Source organism: Lissotriton vulgaris, chromosome 12 (genome assembly GCF_964263255.1).
Source record: "Lissotriton vulgaris chromosome 12, aLisVul1.2, whole genome shotgun sequence".
Classification (NCBI taxonomy): Eukaryota; Metazoa; Chordata; class Amphibia; order Caudata; family Salamandridae; genus Lissotriton; species Lissotriton vulgaris.
The window spans coordinates 243,536,695-243,552,833 of NC_141700.1; the positions used below are offsets into that span (position 1 = coordinate 243,536,695).

The 16,139-nt window shown below is 42.6% G+C and overlaps 1 protein-coding gene across 1 annotated transcript in view; it reads right to left on the bottom strand.

The window, feature by feature from the left end:
* The window catches only part of LOC147673861 (uncharacterized), a 1,240,526-nt gene that overhangs the window by 874,154 nt on the left and 350,233 nt on the right, over positions 1-16,139 (bottom strand). Inside the window, exon 5 of the mRNA XM_086947748.1 lies at positions 4,837-5,004. Coding sequence (XP_086803874.1) covers positions 4,837-5,004 — 168 coding nt within the window. The remainder of the gene's footprint in view (positions 1-4,836; positions 5,005-16,139) is intronic.

Consider the following 16,139-nt stretch of genomic DNA (forward strand, 5'->3'; position numbering starts at 1 on the left):
CTTCAATGAAAGACAAAACTCCTCTATTGGATTCTCCACCAGATGTACACTTTCTCCAGAAATCAGAGGATTTCTTGTTAGTACCCAATCCTAAATCATGGTAGGTTCTTCAGTTGAAAAAAATACCTAAACAAAGACACTCAACTTTGTAGTTTGGACTACAGACAAAATATGTAACACACATAACAAGCCACGGGTCCAGAAGGAAGAAGGTTAGTATGTCATGTGGGGGGATTCCCTTTTTAGGACGGTTCCCCTCACACACCAGAGGTGTCATGCTTCCTCATGGGGGTGCCTCCTCACACGAAAGACCTAGTCTTCGTGTGGGCTACGATCCCCTCTGCTAGGGAGGAGCTCAGGGATGTTTTTATTTGATCAGGCATGGTGTACTAAACCCCTATGTGAGCCGGTGTATGTGTGTGTGTGGAACAAGAGAGTGCAGTGCTGTGATGTGAAAGATTAAAACTGGCTACAGGGTTAGCTATATTGTAACTTTATTCGGCTACCCGGTGTCGGGATTAAAAACAGTGAGGAGCTGATGGCACAAGTGCTGAAATTAGAGACACATGTGTAGCTAGACTAACATGTTTCGCCCAGGAGGACCTAAATAGTGTTGCAGCCTTCTTCAGGGCCAATTTGTTCAGCTACAGCAGCTATTAAGTGTGTGTATGTGAACAAACTTGAAGAAACATGTGAATAAATCAAAGGTTTGATACTGAACTAGTAGTCTGACTGTTCAATATGGAATCCATACAACCACAGTGGGTTGTATAGTTCACTGCATCTGTCCAGGCGTAATAGCTATGTGGTATGTGCACCATAGCCACAGGGTGTTTGGGTCCTTATGAGTCGAGCACGTCTGGGACCCACACCCCCACTGAGAAGAAGGCCGCAACACTATTTAGGTCCTCCTGGCCGAAACATGTTGGTCTAGCTAAACATGTCTCTAATGTCGGCACTCGTGTCATCAGCTCCTCACTGATGCGAACGAGAGTGCATGCGCTGCTTCGCCTTGGCGAGTCTATTGTTGTGGCTTTTGGTAGCGAAGGGAGACAAACCATGTGCGCTCACGGACAGGCGATGTGCCCGCGCATGGCGTCTCCTCTCTGCCTCACCGCGCGCTTGTCCTGGAGTTTTGAGCAGTTCATACAAAGAGGCAGTGAATGTCTGTGCTTGATTGCTCCACATGGGGCTTGTTTTAAGATTGTGTATCATTTTTTCTGCGCACTTCATTTAGTTCAAAGGGCTGTGATCACAGGCACGTGGTGCAGAGGTCTATCCTTTCAACAACCCAGGTTTTCATGTTTCCATTTACCCTATTCAGTTTGAAGAAATGTTATTAATAACGCTCAGGTTTCCCTCCGGCGCTTTGCATTCAACATACCAGCATTTGCTAAGTGCTTGTTGCGCTTCTAAAGGGTGTGGGTCTCATACTGTAAAAACACGCAAGTTTGAAGGAAGAGATACCGAAATCAATGACATAACGCAGACATTGACCCTTACAACTGTGTTCTGATTTGGTGCTGTATATCTAGTGGTGGAAAAAAAGTGGGGGAGGCCCGGAAGGGTTACCTTCATATGTAATATAGCTTTTGACAGAGAGTGAACGCAATCCAAGCTCATCAGACCTCTTTCAGGATGCGGCAGAAGTCGTGTGCAAATCTGAAACTATGCTCCTGTCTCACTTTGATGTGAGCATTTATTTGTGCCCTGCTGTCGACTACCACACTCTGATCTTGAGCACTTCTAGTCCGAGTTCTAAGCGCTGTACATGAGCATCAGTTACATTAATTTTTTGTAGGCGCGGGGAGATTAAGAGATTTGCCCAGAATCACAGGATGTTGGGCCGAAGTCGCAACTCTGTAGCAGCTGTGGTCCTTATGCCACATCCCGTATAAGTGTTTTGGCAGTTATGAGAGGCATGCATTTGTGCTTACTACTGTTTTTTAAAAAGTTTTATAGAGCACGTGACTTCACACAAGGATTGCTGCTCAGCCTAGAAGTGTGTGACTGTTAACGAGGCCACAGGTCACAAGGATGAGATATAGACATTCTGGGCTTATCGGGACCTGTAAACTCTACCAATAGGAATGATTACACTACAGCTTCCAGGGTGCTTTGTGTTTTTTCTCTAAAACCAGCCTTGTCCGAAAGCCCCTATTATGACACGAGGAGAGTCAACACCCATATGTGAAATACGCCTAATCAGCATAGCATTACATCCCTTGTTCCCGCTTTCTCTCTCATCACCAGGTTTTCGACACCCCCACCCCACACAAAGATATCTACTGCCCCCACCCCCACGTTTCTGACAATCCTCTGAGTTTGAACAAACTGAGGTGCCTTACGTGTGTAAGGGGAGAAACTTGAGCACTCCTATATGCAGAAACTCAGGCTGCTGAGGTCAGAAAGGTCAATAATCCAAGCGTAGTCTGGCTGATATCATCAGGTATTTAATTAATCCATAGATAGAATCATATTATTTCATATGTTCTGTCTGAAGTCAAAATTGTAGACAATTCCAAAATGATTTTACAATACACAGTAGTTGAGATTACTGCAGTGGCATAACGTTGTAAAAGTCATCCTGATGCATTTCGAGCCTGGGCTCTTCTTCAGGGGAAAAGCGTCTGAGAAAGAAATGCAGGAAACTGGTTTTAGAACAAGGGCCCGAGATACGGAACGAAAATGAACACAAAATGCTGTGGCTTGTTAAAGAAATCATGCGGGGGTGAAGTTACCATACTGAGTCCAGCGAAAAAGACGTGAGGTGTCTGGGAAACCACTGTGTGTTAATAGATAAAACTGTGAGACGAGTTATGACAGTGACCGGTGGTCCACGTGTGCTGATGGTGAAATGTGAACACATGGGGTTAGCGAACTTACAGAAGTAAAAAGTGGGTCTAAAGAGGGTGCTGATTACGTAAACGGCGTGCTTAGCATTAGTAGTTGAGAAAGTCAACGTGCCGGTGAATAAAATAAATGCCAAGTGCTAGGTACACGAGTAAGCATGGGATGTTATACGCGTTCGAGAAAATCCATGCAGGCGAACGGTAAATGGATATAAGAGTGAAATGTGCAGTGCTTACCATGCCCTCTGTGAAAATCAAAAGTGGTTGATGGAGTGTGAGCAATGCGTTATAGGGCCAAGAAATAAAATACAGTTAATGAACAGTGGGCTCACCATATGAAATGCAGGTTTTGGTTACGAAAAAAAGGTGGTGTGTAAGGATATGGAGAATATATGCAGTTATTTGTTTAGACTGCATCTGTTCTTGTTTTAATTAAGGGAGGGATCAAGTTATATTAAAGTTTTGTATTGATCTTCTATCCTTTTTTAATCTCACCACACTTTATTATTTTGCACTGCACCGGACTCCATCAGGATCTTTTGCTCACATGGTCTTCACTACATTTGGAGATGTGACCCAGACAAGCTTAGGTTATGGATCAGTCTCAATTATCATGTGACACACCATTCCTACCTGGATGACCAAATGAGAATACATGCTCTACATCTGACGTTGATGGACATCCAATTTTTCTCTGTATGGGTCTATTCTATATTTGAAGTGAATCCCGATACATGGTTTGCTCTGCTTGGCACTTTATGAGCAAGCTAAAGGTTTTGTAGCCTCAGCAACGCCCACTGACTTGGTTAGCAGTGTGCTTTTGTCGTTTGGAGCACGTTAGGCCCAGCTATAGACCCCCAGTGTGTGTTTTTTGTTTTTGTAAGGATATGGAGAGACATGTAGCAAAGGGGGAACAAACGAATACTCATGAACATAAAATAGAAAAAAATGAAATGTAGGAAAAAGGAAGAAAGGAAAAAAGTATATAAGAACTAGAAGATAATTTAAGAATTTGAAAGGGGAACCTGGAAAAGAACAGAAGTGTATGGTAAGTAAAAGAAAAATGGAATGGAAAGGAAAACTGGTAACATTAAAGAGAGAACAGACATAGGAAAAAAGTATTAAGAAAAAGAGACTGGACAAATGTATGGAGGTAAGAGAGAGAGCAAATCACGGGCAAAGGGAAAGAGGTTTCTACTAGGCCCAGGTAAAATTTCAGTTACACAGGAATGATCTTGTGTAACTTTGGTAATTTTACATTATGCTTGCTACGCAAAATTCCCAAATTATGTGATTCAACCACATTGTGTAATTGTGTGCCGTTTTTACCAAGACTTTAGCGCAAGTGGAAAGGAACAACAAAAATATAAGCGCTTGCTGTGCTTGTGTTCAATGAACTATTTTTTGTGTGAAATGTGTCCTTGTATCCATTTTGGATTCTAGGATGAATTTTATGATAAAATAGAGCATTAAATGCCTGTTTTGCATTTCACGTAATCATGCATAATTTCCCCGAATGTTTGCATAATTACACAAATGCAAATTACACAAATTTCTCACATTTCTAGTTTTTAATCCATAACCTTTAATCTGAGTCTCTCTCATTAACGTGAAATTGTTACAAACTATTGTAAGTATTTTGGCTTCACCTTTTCCCCGTTCAACCAGGAAACAAACGTCAATTATTACAATACTTCATGATCCTTATTTCCTTTTGTTTTAAACAGAGTTGATTCAAAATTTTCTGGATTTTGTTAGGAAGATTTCCTAGAGTCAGTGTGCTCTCTTCTTCTATATCCACGGATTTTGCCATACCAGTGAGATCTTATTATCGTTTGTGATTCTCAGCCATGCAGCCAGCGCCTCCCAAAGTTCTACCTTCATTTGCAATGTTATCACTTTAGGTGTAAATTAAGTACTCACGGTACTTCTTAGAAAAAACTGAAATGCTAATTAAAACTTGTATAATGTATACGCTACTCACAGTGTTGACCGCTGATATGTCATTGCTGCCACAATGCGGGACTCAATTCCTATGTCCAAGTGAGAGGAGGTGGTACAGGCATCCTGCAGTTGTCTCCTCTGCAGAGCTCGCTGCTTAACGCAAGCCAAGAATTCCTTCAGACTGGTGCTGAATCTCTCCTTTTCTTCACTAGATACAGATTATAAAATACATTGTTAGATGAAATACATAAATATCATAAAAATGTGTGATGGCAGTGCATAACACTGAAAAATACTCATGTTCATTATACTTAATGATAAGGGTTTGCAATGCTCGAACAAAATATGCATTGCTGAGATTCACAGGATATTTTGAGGAATCAGCAGGACCATCTTAAGGATTTATGGGGACCTGGTCACAAGTATATATGGGGTCCACCGTGTGTATCATTGAAACTTAATAAGTATTAGAAATTATATAGATATCAAAATCATACCAGAATGTCTGTGCACATAAATAGAATAAAGACTAAAACATTTTTTATTTAGGATTGATTTAATGTAATTAATTTCAGCAAGACTTCAGGTCTATTTATTTCAGTTTTTCAGAAATATTTTATGTACTATACATCTTATAAACATGTATATTTTTAAGCAATAGTAACTTTGAGAAAAGTGCTTTCCCACCCTCAATGTGTTATGACTTGCCCAGTCGCAATACAATAAACAAAATAGGAACTTAAGAATTAGTAATGAGGTGATTATTTTGATGCACAAATTGACAGCTGTGGAGATGGGTTTAAATACAGACACAGGGCCCGATTCTGATGTGGTTAGGAAATCTTCCTGAACGAATCGGTTTGGAAATGGTTTCTGACCGTCTGGGATCGGGAGAGTCCGACCGACCGAGTATGATGCATCTGGATGCTTACAGATACGATTTGGTTGGACTCCCATTGACTTCTATGGGAGCCTATGTTCCTAACTGCATCGTGATCTAGCCCTCGGCCGAAAAGACACATTCCCGAACTAATGCGGAAGGAGCAAATGCCATTAGGAGGCCTTCCTAACCGCATTGTACTAGAGCCCTAGGTGGGTATGCTTTCCTAACCGCATCAGAATCGGGCCCTCAGTCCACCAGAAGTGATAAAAATGTGTTCTTTTGTGAAGAAATGAATACAAATTATTGATACTAAACACAGACTCAGAATTACAAGTATGCCTTCTTGAGTAAATTCATTGTAACTTCGGTCCAAAGTATCCATTTAAAAAAAAAAAAGATGTTTGGGATGTCTGGGTAGATAGTTCACAAGAATGGTTTGTGTTTACAATTATGCCTCTTTTAGGCTATAGGATTTATTACTTGGAGAAATGTTACTCAACATTCTGATGATATTCTTAATATAATGCTATTTTAAAGCCCTTGGAACCTTGTTTCAGATTTGAGATATTACATGGAATTGAATTTAAGTTAGCAATTTATTTGAACATGTTCCCAACTTTGAATGTTGAATTAAAGTGGGTGGTAAACTATAACACAGGAATCCACATGGTTGATGCCAGCTTTCACGGTTGATTTATAGTACAGCTATATTTCAAGACCATAGAGTCCAACATAGGGTGCCTAACTATGCTGTTAATGCCATCTTGTACTTGGGTATATAAATATGACAGACATGTTTGGTACATAGCATCTGGCCATCTCATGGATAAGAGGTGGGACACTAAGGACCAGATGTTCAAAGCACTTTACTAGTCACAAACACTCTGATTCAGCCTTTGCAACAGTTAAATCCCTGTTCTTATATACTAAACCAATTTTAGGAGTAAGAACAATTTGTCAGACTCCTAAAATGGGATTCCAAATTGATACTGATTTGGGATCTGGAATGGGCATGTTGTATGTGTCCCTGCCAAATACCAAATCAGTATCTAATGGATCAATGTTTTGCGACCACAGTCCGCTCATAACACATTGATATTTTACTGTCACCTCATAGAAGATTGTAAGCCTTTTGCAAATGGGATGGGGTCTCCTTTGGACCCTTCTCCTTTGTGAATGTAAAATAAAAAACATTAAAACGAGACAGCGGTCGATGGAAACTCAGCCCCCTTCTAAACACACAAAAGAGAAGAGGAAACTTTTATTTTTAAATGCAGTTTCCTTTGAAGGTAAATGGGCCACATTAAAAAAAGTTTGCTTTATAGTGTTGAATAAAACACAAAGCAAACATTTTTTGTTTGAATACTAAACATAGTGTGTTATCATAAATTAATAAGGTTTTATAAATATTACAAAGACAAAAAATAATCTTTTAAAGATAAAAAATAACATACAGACCTTTTACATTTCTAAGGTTTTTCAATACTACAGTCACAGCTCCAAGATAAACATGAGATGCTCAATGTACAAGGGTCACTGTGCAATAGCACAGACCAAACTGGTTGCAACAAGGATACCAAGTAAAGGGCGTTGTAGTTAGAGCCTATAAAGGTTGATGTAAAGGCCGCTCAGCTCAGAGTCTCTATTAAATCTGAATCATTAGAAACATACGGATGTGGCACTGTTGTCAACGTTTAGGGCTCACAAGGGAAATATCCAAAAGACCATCCTCAGGACCAAGTGACAGAAAGTACAAAATGGTGGACACTTGGAAGTTAGGGATCAGGTATAGATTGTGACATGACAGAATTATTTAGGCACGGAAGGGGAAGCTGGTATATCACTGTAAATGTGACAGGAACTATTGAGGTAATCCCATAATGGCTCAAAGTTTTAGCCACAGAATGGGAAAGTGGGAGGATGACTCACCAACAACTGATTTACTGATAGCGATTGGGAACAAGACTTGGAAAAGCATTACAGAAAAGCAACAACAACAGGCTAAATACTGACAATTATCTCAGGGAATGGAATTCCAAATCCTAAACAGTATTAATAAATAAGTTTTTGGCAAGTTATCTGCCCAGTTTATTTGCCGACTTGCTTATTCTTTGTCTAAAGTTTTGATCTATCAGGTAGTATTTGGAGCCATACATCAACAACAAAAATGCAGACTTACTGAACAAATACACATGAGTAAGAAAGAAAAACACTGGGTCTATGAGTCAAGTCATACAGCATAGCAGAAAAGGCAGACTGTGTGCAGTGGGTATTTCCAATCTTTTTTTGTGGTGAAACTTTATCGGTCTGTGATCGCCACTATACCCGACCCTGATGGTGTCTGTCTGACAGTGGTTTAGCAAGAGTGCCATGAGCCCTAATGCAAGAACAGAAAATGCCCGCTGCACCCTGGGCCAAGAGTGGAGGGCAGCCATTACTGGGATGCAGTGGGCCTCTCACAACCTTGGGCCTGGGTATCACTTCATCAGTTGTACTAATGGCTGTTACACATCTCAAACTTCCTCATTCTGCTTGCCTTTGCCTTTTCCTCTCTCCTCCTATGTCCACCCCTTTCGCATCACCATCCTCCTTTCACCCTCCCTCCTCCCTAACCCTTTCTCACTGTCTTCCACTCCTGCCTCTAAGTCATTCTTATCTTCTTTACCCCTTTCTCTCCTTGCTCCTCTTAAACCCTCCTCCCTTTTTTCACATTTTCTCTTTCTTCCGATTCTCCTGTATCCTATTTTTGTCCTTGATATTCTCCAAATATTTCAAAGATAATTTAGTTTGTTTTAAAATGAATATACACCATCAACACTCTGGAGATCTTATAACTTGTTTAATTAATAAATACAAGATAAACAAATTAGTTATTTGCAGAGCTATGTCTTTTCACAAAAAGGGCCTGCTTATCCACAAAAAGTAGGTTGTTCTTAGAAACATCAAATGTGGTCTTCCAAGTTATCCATTCTACCCATGCGTATTCTAGACACAGGCAAAGTACATCACCTCTAGCTTCCTTCTCATATATTGCATTTTATTGTTCTTTGTTTACAATGTTTATCCTCCCAACTTGTTCTTGGCTCCTTAGAAAATGTTGTATACAACCACTAATCCTTCTCTAAATAACAAGTGACCGCTCATCCACCCTCATGGCCCAAGAGTCTACTGAAAAAAAGTCTATAAAGCCACCTTCAGCCCCCCCTACTCCCAGGACCAAGGAGGAAAAGGCGCTCAGCTCACCACTCCATCCATACGTGATAATTAGAACCAAACTTGGCTAGCCATGACAATCTGAAGAAAATTATGTTTGAAGCTTACATTATAAACATCACATACATTAATTAAATAAATAAACACGTGTTAGATTCACAGTTTTTCTATTATTAACAGCCCGATGAAGTATCCAGGAAACCTGCATTCAATTGGCATTTTTTTTAAATCATTTTCACCACATGGGAAACATTTTTCTCTGAGAAGAAATCTCTTCCTTTAGATCGCAAGAAAATATAGGGGCACTTGGCTGTTCGTTTTTAGCATGAATGCTAAGAGTGTACACTGGGTGCAAAAAACCCTCTGGAAAGCTCTTAAATAGCCACAGAATTATTGTTTGGTGGGTGTTCACTACAATGCCAATGAACATCTCATTAGCCCTCTTCTGGAATGTATTTGTTCTCACTACTATTCCTTAACTTGCTAACGTTACAAATTTGCCATTATTGTGAATCTTCCACATGGGTCGTAGGGTTGTGAGAGCAGAACCCAGATTTCCTTGGCTATGGCGTGCCGTGGCAGATTCCTGAATGGACCCACCATTTGTAGGATTCATTTCTGTCTCCATAGGTACAAAGAAGGAGGATTTGGGCATTCACAGCAGACAGTTGGATGTCCAATGCCCAACCACCCTGGTGCATTATCCTGCACTTTCCGGAATGCTAGTAAGGTCCCGAAAGTTACAGCGATCACAACTCTACATCACTCATTCTGATTGGTCTTGTTTCACTAAATCAGAATTGGTGCCTCTGCTCAGGCTATTGTGATTTGTTGCCATCGCCCCACCTTTCAGGACTGTTTTTGAGGTGCAGCGTAGCGGTGATACTAAGGGGCACTGCTGACCACCTCAATGCAGGAGAGCTGGACAGGAATTTCTGTATTATATAATTAAGGTACTGAGAACTCTTGAAATATGTACTGCTAGTGAAATCCAGAGATCGGCAGATTCAACCTATTTTATATTTCAGGAAACATTTTCTCTCAGCTCCAATTGAAAGTCTTATCTGCATGAGCAAACATCTGCAAATGTGAGTTTTTTAAACAGTCTGCCATTTTCACTCACAGATCTCACATTGTTCACACCTGGGGCCGTATTACACAGAGTGCTCCGGGGTTGCCACGGGCGTCGGTGCCTGCTTTGGGTGCTTTGGGTGCGAAGGCCGTCTGCACCCGCTTTGTGCGCCCCAGGGCACTCTGGCATTACAAAAGGCTTGTGCGTCCCCTTCTGTAATACTGATAGCGCTGGAGCACATAAACCCTGGGGACAGCGCATTCACCATAATGCAGCGCACTTTCCTTCATTGCGTAGGGAGCACCTTTTTAAAGGTGTGCCCAACGAAATTAAGGAAAATGCGCTATTTGCATAATACGGGCCCTATTTCCCTTGATTGCACTGTGCGCACCTTTTAAATGGTGCATCCTGCGCAATGAAGGGAAATGCACCATATTACCATGAATGCGCTGCCCCAGGGCAGCCGTGACCTTGTGCTGCCCTGGGGGCAGCGTATTTATGTGAAAACCGGAGCTCTGTGTTTTCACAGTGCAGGCGGCAACCCGTCTGCACTTTTAAAGGGGATTAGAGATCCCCAGCAAAGGGATGTCTGTCTTTCCCCCTCCAGACGGCTGGCATCAGGGGGCAACTGACAGGTGGTGCACTGTCAGGGGACCTCCTGAGAGCTTCTTTGTCGCTGTGCCCACGTCTGTAATACGGCGCAGGCGCAGAGACAAAGGGATTCCCTCATTTTCATGGGGCACGTCCCCATGCAAATGAGGGACCACCCCCTTGAGGAAAGCGGTACAACACAAGAAGGCAAAAAAAGCATCTGTGGCCCCGGGGTGGTGGGGAGGGGGATGCAAAGCGGGCGCAAACTTCCGTTGCGCCCCTAGGGCACTTACTGTTATACGGCCACTAGACAACATTAAGGTGTGAAAAACATTTTGTGATTCGGGCTCTAAAAGTTCTATTTTCACATTAACCCGTTTGTCTCAGGGACAATTATAAACAATCTCTTGCAGATTAAGAACGCAGGAAAACTGGACTTTGCTTGCACTTGATCATACACAATAAAAGATCTAATTAATGAAGGTAATTAAACGTACTCTTAGGTCGGAAGTAAGGGGAAAATGTAGGAGCACATTTTTGGGCCATACAAATTAGCAGGAAACAGTCCTGGAAAACGCATCACTAACTTCTAAAACACATCCACTGTCGGGTTCTAGAATTGCATGGCGAAAGTTCTCCAAGCAGACGCCTAGAAATGACAGTCTTTGCCACCCAACCCCTAACACGGAGGGACAAGCACAACGTAAATTAAATAAGCATTGCTCCGCTCTGTCCTTTTCAAAAAGTAACTCATAACTTCTCATCTTACTCCCTGCTGCCCGTGCTCCAATGGGAGCCCTACAACCAATATAGTTTCAGTCAATGCAGATGGAAACTTACGTCTATCAATCAGTCCCACATGACTTTGCTGAACTTTTTTGTCTTTTTTTTAATTGATGAATGCCTAAATATTTCTTTTAGAAATTCCTTTATATGGCAGACACTAACCTTTTATTTTACAGCTCCTCTATTCGGTTTTTTCCCTCCCACCCCTCCATATGCACTCTTACATACTGGACTGCTCACAAAGCCAAACAACTCTTCTGTGGCCCAGCAGCAGAGTTTACCCTCCTATACCACACCAGAAGCCTGTACACGACCCCAGAAGTGGAAAAGTCAGCTCCTATTGCAGACAAGGAGTCCTGCCCTCCTATATCGGCCCGCAAAGATACATGTTTGTAACATTTTCGTATTATTCGGGAGAGTAAGGGGGTCTGGCCTATGGCCTTTGACCTTGCTTCTATAGCCTAGGTATGCAACACAATATAATCATAGTTTTTCTTTATGACATTTTAGGTGATCAGTTATGTAGTCACATATGCACGTTTATTAGTTCACGGAACGTACCAATATAATGTATAGACCTATAGGGAAAAGGTTTTTGCACCATCAATTTTGTTCATGTACAGCTTTCTCATTGTACGGCTATAGGAGGCATGTGTAAGTTTCACAGCTAATTCCTTGAGATCATCTTGAGAAGCAAGTGCTATCATTTCTCCCACTTTCTACTTAGCCAACTTGGGATTAGAATGATGCAGGGCGAGGCATGGACCATCTCACTGGGACTATCTGTGAAGGACAAAGTGAGCACTTTCAACTACTGAGAAGGTGTAGGTGGCGCTCTACGCCGGTATCATATGAGAAAGGTATTGGGCAATTTGGGCAACCTTACTCACCGTGGGATAATATAATGGAAGACTTATATTTCTGTATTTATTTAATATCAATACTATTTTTCTGGTTTCGATTTTTTTTCACTTTTCCGGATGCTCTAATAAGCACAAGTATATATAGTATACAAAAAATGTATAACAATTATTACATAATAGAATAAAACCTTGCGTTTTATTTACTTCTCAGAACCTGTTGGAGGGGGCATATGCAACTCCCTGCTGAGTCTCTTGACTTTATTAGAATGTAGTGTAGTTTCTATATTCCCAATATGCTCTGCGCCTTGGAATAACATTAACAGCAGTGTAGACGTAGGACTGAGGTCATCTAGGTCTCTACTGACTATGTTAGACTTAATTAGTTTTACCAGCTAGCTCAGAGGTCCCTAGAAACTTTCTCGAAGTTCAGGAAAGGGTTAACCGTCCTGATTTAGACAAGAAGGGATTAGTTTCTGACAACCGCATAAACATGACAACTTTGCTCCCTCAGAATAAAGAGTGTATCTCTAGAGTCGTGTGAAAACAATAGACAGCTATTTCACTCAGTCAATCGTGCATGCTTAATTTCACCAGAGTGCAGAGAAATAGAGAGACAGGCGTTTTCAATAAAAGATGTTATTTTATTGCGCAGTCTTCTTTCTCATGCAAGAGAAATGAATTGCTACAATTGCAATACTTATTATAAAGTAAAGTGCGTACAGTAAAAGTAGTATTATGAAATAATACTGTAAAAGCATTGATATGGTTTCTTAGCCATATGATACTTTAAAATAGATAAAATATATACATACATAAAAACATTGACTAACAAACTCAACTGGTGCTTCTAAGATACGCCTTCCCCGGTGTACCCGACCTAAGCCTAATACGTGGGAAGGAGTAAGTAAGTTGCAGTTTTAAGTTAAGTTAGGTTTTTGCCAAGTATCGGAATCAAGAATTCTCTCTAAGGTTTTAATCAGCTCCGTAACTTGGTTATAGAATGAAGGAGGTCTTGTATCTCGTTTCTCAGGACTCGATCTCCCAGCAACCCGCGAGAGTGACTTGGGAACACCGGAGCTGGATTTTCTCGGCTGGAGAAAAAGACAGCGTCTCTCTCAGTGCTTCGAAGGGAGGGGCGTGTTCCTTTGGCTCTGGCAACAGCTGGGCTCTCGGGAAAGTAGAACGTCGCTCTGCTACCCACCACCGTGTGTTTGCTTAAGGCAATGTTGGTATATTTATACCTGAAAGGTGCCGGGTTTGACGTAAGGTTGGACATAAGACGTCACTAAGAACTAACAGTTCTTTCTGGACTCCAGGAGTTCTTGTGCAAATCAAAACAAAAGCAGGGGGAATTCCCGGGCTGCTGGAGGCTTGGTTTGTTTAACCTCATGCGCGATAGCGGGTTTTCCCGCTGTGCGCTGAAAATTCAAAAAACCTGCGTTACGTGACAAAGCCAGCTCGTCATGCGCACAGCGCAGGTAACGCCCATGACGAGCTGGCTTTGTCACCAGCATCGAAGGGGTTAAAGAACGCGTTGTGCTTTCTAGGAGTCTATGGGAGTAGCCTTGCCGTGTTTTGGACTGCATGGGCTATTACTAAATATGGATATGATTCTTATGCCTTTATAAGGATACTATTTGTTATAACCACATAAGGTCATGAATCGGGAATATCGAATTAGGGTCCTAGATAGAAATACAACAAGAAGAGGCCTCTAGATACTGATGGGGTCATTACGCGTGTTATCAGTCCCATTGTGAACTATGAGGTCCATGGAGTTACCAAGGACCTTTCTTGTTTCCCTTGGAGATTTTGACTTGGGGGAATCAGAACAAGAATTAGTAGATTCTATGGCAGGACTGGAGGCTTCGGTTTAGGCTTATCTTTCTCCATTTATTATGCTCCAGCAGCTTTACCAAAGGTATGTCACAACAAGAAAACTACATTTCCCAGTATGCCAGGGGACAATGTGAAAGAAAAAATGTCCAACAGTCTTCAGCCAATCCTGTGCTAGGAACACCAACTTCCTATGAGGGACGCTCTGTACTTCTCTTTCTTCGCTGATACTGCAGCATTCAGTTAAGTGTTTGACCTTCTCTGTGTGTTTTGAATGTTTTATGACCAATTTTGGCTTAATTTGTTGGCGCGCTCTGTTTAATTAGACAGGTCTGGCATATGCGCACAGTTTATGACTTCTTTTACAGCTTCTCACAGCCACGGGAGTGTCTTTCGTTCCTTCGCAGCCGAGTCTGTAATCTGAGGTTCTCATCGCGGTTTCGCCCACCCGCTGCCCGTCAGCGTTACCCCCGCGCAGCCGGCAAATAGTTTTTCCTCAGTTTCAAGTTTATAGAGACTTGCTCGGCTGCGTCTTTCAATGCACACGGGGGGATTTCATTTGTATACAATTAGCGCTGTCAGCGCTCGGGCATTGTTTTGTGAGAGCCCCTGCCTGGAGCAAGAAAACCCGTGAATCGGGTAAGGCCTTAATTTACTGACAGGGACCGGCTCAGGCAGTTATTTCCTCAGTACGAGGAGGATGAAATGGTCCCACAGCTCAGTTTCCTCATATTGCTCTGGCAATTATATATTGAAGGGTTTTAATCCCTACCATTTCCCCTGGTGTGTCATATACTGTGGCATAGTTTCACTATGGAAGAGTATGATGAATATTATGAGGAGGAAGTCACCTACTTGCCCATAGACGATCACTTCTGTCAGGTGATGGAGTCCTCTTTTCTCAAAGCGGTGACTCAAGTGGTTGTGCCACTGGAGAAAAAGGTTGAACAACTTCAGGCTCAGTGCCTCTTACCCCTCCCTGCGAGGGAAGATTTGTCAGGGTCTTAAAAACCCTACCTCCAGGTGAGCCCTCCACTAGTACCCTGGACACCAAACAGAAACATTCTGAAGTGGAGGGTGTTGATTCAGATGCCTTTGCAATCCTGAAGAAGGCGTTCATGGATGCCCAACCCGCGTCAGCGCCCGCACCGCCAACAGAGGATCTGGCAGAACCCTCTGGTCTCCCTGTTGCTTCGCCTGAGGGTGATCCAGATGGGTCCCTCCAGATGTCTGATGGGGATGGTGAATCAGGTACACCCTGGCGTCCTGCTAAAGGGGACCAGTTATCCCCTCCTGCGGTGGACAATGACATGCTTAATCCTGAGGACCTCCTCCACCCGTGGTCTGCTGCATGGGTTCCAGCCCCCAAGGTTGCTGCTTATATGGCCGCTCAGTTACACAAACCGTTAGATCAGGAGGTTAGGAGCTGCCTTAGGGCGGAGTGCCCGAGACCGGCCATGGATGGCAAAGTGGCGGTCACACCGGAAGTGGACTCTAAGATGGCCTCTTTCTGGCTAAATTCATCCATGACCCAAAGAAAGGCATTGATCGCTCGTGGAGAGCATGCCAAGATAATCTGTTGGATACGGCAGGCCCCTTGGCAAAGATCCTAGACATGGCCGAAGATGCCAAGGCCTCAGGTACGCTCATCTCTACGGATGTTCTATCTGGTTGGGCCCAGAGGGCGGTCATTTTTCTGGGGAATGCCAATACGGCGATTACTACAGAGAGGCGCAGGTCTTTATTTATTTAAATAGACCCTAAGTTTAGGGAGTTGGCCACCTCAGAGGCTGGCCCAGTGGCAGACGGCAATCTCTTAGGAGATCCGTTTGTGAAAGAGTTGGGCAAGTTCGTTAATACTTTCAACTCTTTGGATAAAGCCCAGTCATCTATTAAGAGGATCTTCACCCCGCATGTTTTTGGCGCAGCCGGTCGTGGCAGGGGGCGCTCGACTGGCAGTCCCTACAACAGAGCCTCCTTCAAATTGTCGGAGCCACGTAGAAGACAGTGGCAAGACCCAGAGAACTTTGTCAATTTCTACCCCACCAGATCCTACCCATGCTGTAGAGGTGGCAGAGGCAGAGGAAATGGTTCCTACA